Source organism: Dendrobium catenatum, unplaced genomic scaffold, assembly GCF_001605985.2.
Source record: "Dendrobium catenatum unplaced genomic scaffold, ASM160598v2 fragScaff_scaffold_1024, whole genome shotgun sequence".
In the NCBI taxonomy this organism is placed as follows: domain Eukaryota; kingdom Viridiplantae; phylum Streptophyta; class Magnoliopsida; order Asparagales; family Orchidaceae; genus Dendrobium; species Dendrobium catenatum.
Window position 1 is genome coordinate 3,040,770 of NW_021319486.1, and position 6,000 is coordinate 3,046,769.

General features: G+C 33.4%; 1 protein-coding gene across 2 annotated transcripts in view; it reads left to right on the forward strand.

Annotated features, from left to right (window-relative positions):
- LOC110103080 (histone-lysine N-methyltransferase ASHR3) overlaps positions 1 to 6,000 on the forward strand; it is a 41,217-nt gene that overhangs the window by 10,994 nt on the left and 24,223 nt on the right. For both annotated transcript variants that reach the window (XM_020831638.2, XM_028697993.1), the window contains exon 3: positions 713 to 877. In XM_020831638.2, the coding sequence (XP_020687297.1) occupies positions 713 to 877 (165 nt within the window). The remainder of the gene's footprint in view (positions 1 to 712; positions 878 to 6,000) is intronic.

Genomic DNA, 6,000 nt, shown 5'->3' on the forward strand with positions numbered 1-6,000 from the left:
ACTCACAAAGAGATCGTAAAACTACGAACCTTGGAATCATCCAAAGGTTGACGAGTATTGCTCTCACCCGCCTAGGGTTCTCCTCTCAAGAACTCACTAAGAGATCAAAGAAAATTGAAATTTTCTTCATAATTCATCATCGAAAAATAATACAAAGACTAGGCCTTTATATATAGGCCTCCAAAGCACAAAATGTAAAAGACACAAATGCCCTCAGGCTACAATATGACACAAATCCTTCATAGGGGTACAAGTGAAAAAACTGAAAAATAAATAAAAGAAATGCACTAAAACATCATAAATAGAGACTATGAATCGTAGCCGTCAATCTATGATCCCGCCGATGGTAAGTACGTAGAAATGTCCGGTAGATGTCCTCATCATTCTAGCTACAATTTTTTTGCAAAAATAGACAATTACAGATAACTCTCCAGAGAGAATATGAAAAAAAACTTAAAGTTTTGTTATGTTCGCTGTGTGTGAATATTGAATAGCCAAATAATTGGTTTTATTTTAAACATATGTCAAATAAACTCTTAGTTTTTAGGATTGCACCAATGCTTATTAATATCAAATTTACTGTATATTAAATGATAGTAACGTTAAAATGCACAACCTTGTCGGGCACTAGAGGTACACTCTTTAACCACCTAATGTACAAAGCATCCTTCGTGTAATTATCTTGGACTCATATTCTTCCTCCCTCAAACAGGCTTGTTTCGTTTGCAATCGGACAAACCATTGGCATTGTGTACGATGCTTCATAGCATTTCATGTTAAATGCTCTCCTTGGCCTGCTGATGTGGTTTTTCTAGCAAATCGGCCTGGACGAGCTATCTGCTGGAGACACCCGTCGGATTGGCGTTTGGATAAGCAGGTTGCTTCCTTCCTTCATCAAGATGTTTAATGCATGTAATTATTTTTTTGCTTATTTTAGATGTTTTATTGACGACTGCATTGATTCATATATGCTATCAAACATATAGTGATATCTAATTTAACTGTTGCCTTCAATCACCTTTTTCATTTGTGAGTTAATCAAAGTTGTGAGATCAAAGAAAAACAAGCAGCTGTATAGGACCATGAACTATTCGTGTTTTGCTTGCACACAAGTATTTCTTATGTCACCTCATCTGTACTTCTGAATCCTGTGAAGCTTGTTTCTTTGATCAAGTTTCTAGAAAACGCTTCTATTTGATTTATATGGCATACTGCATTTTTTTTATTTTAGCACACTTAATTTAGCATTCTCTTCTATTTTTTTTGAACAACTTTGGTTAGTTCTTAAGCGCTATTTACAAAAATGGGTGATTTCCTTTCCTTTAGCTCCTAATAAAATACTTTTATTTGATTTCATGGCGTTCATTAACATGGTTACATAATTGTTTGTTTTTTTAGGAATAATTTAGCATTTTCTTTTGTTATTTTAAACAACTTTAATAAGCTCTTATTTGTTATTTACAAAAAGGTAGATTTTCTTTCATTCCAAAAGAATTTACGTTGTTGCATTTTTCACTATGATGCATTAATTCCTTTCAAATTTTTCTTAATGACTGTTCATGTGTCACACAAAATTTAAATGCATCATAATCTTTATTGGTTTGATGTTATTGTGTTCATTTATATTTAGAATGTTCATTTTAAGGTTTAAAAAGGCAAAATTGGAAATAAAACTAGTATATGCTTCAAGGTGTAAGCAGCTGTTGACCTCCATACTGGTGTTGGGGTCGAGTCGACCGCGTAAGGTGAATTTCAAAAGTGAAAGAGCTTAAAATTGCGTAAAACTCACCCGACGTAAGTCGATCAGAAACCAAAATTGTTAGGCCTGCAAGCGAATCGAGCCGTTCACGTTTGAGTTCGTTTATTATTACCTCGTTCAAGTTCGGTTCATGTTTGATTTAAGCTTTATTTTTTGTGTTCATTTTGGTTTGTTTAATTTATCAGTGTTCATGTTTGGTTCATGTTCTCTTTATGTTTGGTTCATGTTCTCTTTATGTTTGGTTTGTTTAGTGCTTATTGAGCCTTAAACAAACAAATATTAACGAGGTTTGTTTTGTGAATATATTTAACAAATAATCTATTGAACAAACAAACTTTAAATTTGTTCATTAATGTCTTAAACAAATAATCTAGCAAATGTGGATAAATGTAAAATGTTTCTTCTTCATGAACAAATTTATTGTGGTATATCAACTTTAAAATATTTATATTATGTGTATTTATCAATTTTATAATTAAATATTAATCGAATTTTTATCGAGTTTATTCATGAGCTCTGAATCAAACACGAATCGAGCTTTTATCTAGCTTCTTATCGAGCTTATTGTTGAGCTTGTTCACAAGTTTCAAATGTTGTTTGTGAACATAAATGAACCTAATACGTTAGTGTTCAGGCTTGTTTATTTAAGGATCGAGTATTTAAAATGATGTTCAAGTTTGTTTGTTTAGTTAGTTAAATGATCACAAATGAGCTTTAATTGAACCGAGCAATGAGTAGCTCGTCAAACATTTGGTTCGCTTGCAGCTCTAAAAATTGTCAAAATGGCCTCTGTTTGCGAAACGAATAGCGTCGACGCGTCTGGAGCAATGTAAACAATTAATATCGATGCCCATATTGATTGAGACCATCGATCAGTGAAAATTTTAATTTTAGACGCGTAAATCAAGGTGACGACATGGGCAAATAACAACGACGTGACGATTAACTTGGTGCATCATAATTTTTTTTTTCATTCCATATAATTATAAAAAGTAATTTAGAGAGAGGGAGAGAAAGAGAGATTAAAAAAAAAAATCTAAAATAAAAAAAAAAACCTAAAATGTCCCCACTTAAACCCTTAATTCCACTTAAACGCTCATAACACTATCTCACACTATCCAAATCGCCAAACCCACGATTTCCACTCTCCCCATTCGGTTATCTCACGCCTCTCATCTGCCCGCCTCCCAAGCTCCCTCAAAGCTCAAGGTAAAATTTCCATTCTTCTTATTCTTCTTCTTTTTCTTCTCCTTCTCTTCCATTCATCTTCTTCTTCTCCTCCTCTATTTTTTCTCCTTTTTCCTACATCCTTTTTCTCATTCATTTTTTATTCTTTTCTTTCCTCTTCCTCTTCTTCTCCTTCTCCTTTATCTTATTTTTCTTCTTTTTTTTTTCAAATCTAAAACAAACATAATCCTAATTTTCTAATATCTTTATATCCATCTTTCAAATCACCAATCTCTCTTCTACATATCTTACATATCTCCAACCAAAAAGTCCTTTCACCCCAACTTTCTCTCTAGCTTAGAGAGAGAAAAAGTTATCTCTATAAAAAGAGAGAAATTTCTTCACAAACGCTTCTCTCTCTATCCCAAACATCTTCCTTTACTATCATTCCTTCATATCTCCCCTCCTAGAGAGTGAAAAAATTCCTCTTCTCTCTTTCTCTCTTTAAAATTGGAGAGATAAGGATTTTCTCTCTCTAAACATCACCCTCCATTCTCCTACACATTATAAACCTCTTTTTATGCAAATCTCTCTCTTTCTCTCATTTCCTCTCTCTCTCTCTCTATCTAGAAAAAGAGTTAATCTCTCTCTATCTCCTATTTTAAATTAAAAGAAGGCATATGTAATTAATTATATTGCATATGTGATAAAAAAATGAATGTGTATCATAGGTTTTTTTCTCGTCGTCGTCATTCGTTGTCGTTGTCTCGGTCACCAACTCACTGTGCACTTAAGGTATAAACCTGACACTAGTATTTTAAATTTCTATGCATGAAATACAAAGTAATCGTGATCGTTTTTATTAGCGAGCGAGAAAACATAAGTACTCGTGATTGCTTTTACTAGCGAGCAGGAAAATTCATATGCATGAAATATAAGTACCCATGATCTCTTTTATTAGCGAGTGGGGAAATTTATTATGTATGAAAAAAATTAAGTACATATCATTGTTTTTTTAGGTGGGAAAATGCTGCGTTTTAAACAGGTACTTGAAGACCTTGTTATCGCTTTTTTTAGTGAGCGTAGAACGAGACTGCTGCTACGGTGTTACTTGACATTTACCATGATTGCCTTTCTTGGCAAGCAGGAAGGCTTTACACATCCTGATATAACCCCCTATGCGGGGATAATATTTAGGTATTGCCAAAATTTTCAATAGAACTCATGATTTAGAAAATTTCGAAGAGATTAAAATCCACCTGAAGTTGTAAGTAAGAAAAAAAAAAATACACGAGACTCTAGGCTCATGACATTGAAAATAAAAAAGGAAAGGAATTCAAATCATAACAACATACAACTTATATTAAACTTATAGTAAAACTAATTTATCAATGAGTATGAAACAAATTTTTTTCTCCTAGCTCTTGACTTACACACACCTAAACTCCCCATCTACACTTTTTACAAAAGTTAAGTGTAAAAGAAATGAACATAGCCTCCCTCTTATTTATAATATGAAATTCAGCTTATTTGCGAGCCCATCACTTAAGATTCCTTTGCTAAAGGATAAGGAAGTATTTAAGCTCGTATTTAGATGTATTTATGTTCGTATTTCACTTGCTAGTGAATATTCTAGGAATTCAAGGTTAGAGCCTCAAAATGACATCTTAGGATCTTAAGCTGGTGAATCCCATAAGTGTACTTTCTTTGTCTTTTAGGAAGGAGATCATAGGCTGGCTGGGTCCATAGGTGTACTTTCTTTGTCCTTTAACAAGGGACCTTAAGTTGTGAGGTTCACAAATAATCTGAATTCCATATTTTAAATTGAAGAGAGGCTCAATTCATTTTTTTTTCACACTTAACTTTTGTAGGGAGTGTTGCTGGAGAGTTTAGGTGTGCTCAAGAATTAGGAGGAAGAAATTTGATTTCTATTTGTTAGTGAATAACTAATTCTCCTATAAGTTCAGTGTAAGTTGTATTTTGTTATGCTTTTGGTTTTTTCTTTAATTTTCAGTGTCGAGAGCTTAGGGTATCGTGTATTTTATTTTTTGTTAACTTAGAGCTTTAGGTGGATTTTAATCTCTTTGAAATTTTTAAGTCATAAATTATCTTGAAAATTTTGGCAGCACCTAGTCGTTGTCCCCACATAGGGGGCTGTATCGGGTTTTGTAGAGCCTTATCGCATGCCAAGAAAGACAGCAATGGCTGGTGTCAAGTGACACCACAGCATTAGTTTTGTTTTCCGCTCATTAATAAAAGTGGTCACGGGGTCTTCAATTACTTTTTTAAAACATAATATTTTCCCGTCTAAAAACATAGTGACAAGTACTTAATTCTTTTCATACATAATAAATTTTCTCGCTCGCTAAATAGTGGCAAGCTTTTTTTAATTTAAAATAGGAAAAAGTGAGATTAGCTTATTTTCTAGAGATAAAAAGAGGAAAAATAAGAAAACAGAGGGATTTTTATAGGAAGAGATTTATGATATGTAGGAAAATGAAGGGTGAGGTTTAAAGAGAGAGAAATATAAATTTTTTTCTTTATAGAAGGGGAGATATGGAGGAATGCTGGTGAAAGAAGATGTTTGAGATGGAAAGGGAAGCATTTGTGAAAAATTTCTCTTTCTAGTGAGAGAATTTCTCTTTCTACGATAAAGATAAAAAGTGGAGGGTGAAGGAGCTTTTTGGTTGGGAATGTGTAAGATGTGTAGAGATTTTTTTTTGTGAAGGTAGATTGATGATTTGAATGATGGATATGAAGAAATTAAAAAATTAGGGTTGGGGTTTGTTTTAGGTTTGGAAAAAAATAAAGGAAGAAAAAGAAGATGAAAAGAAAAGAAAAAGAAATGAATGGGGAAAATGTAGGTAGGAAGGAGAAAGAATAAATGATGAAAGAGAAGACAAAGAAAAGAAGAAGAAGAAGAAGAAGAAGAAGAATGGAGGAGGAGAAGAAGAAGAATGAAGATTTTACTTTGAGCTTAGAGGGTGCGTGGGTGGTCGGCGGATGAAAGGCGTGAGAGAGCCGAATGGGGAAAGGGGGAATCGTGGGTTTGGAGAATGTGAGAGAGTGTTATG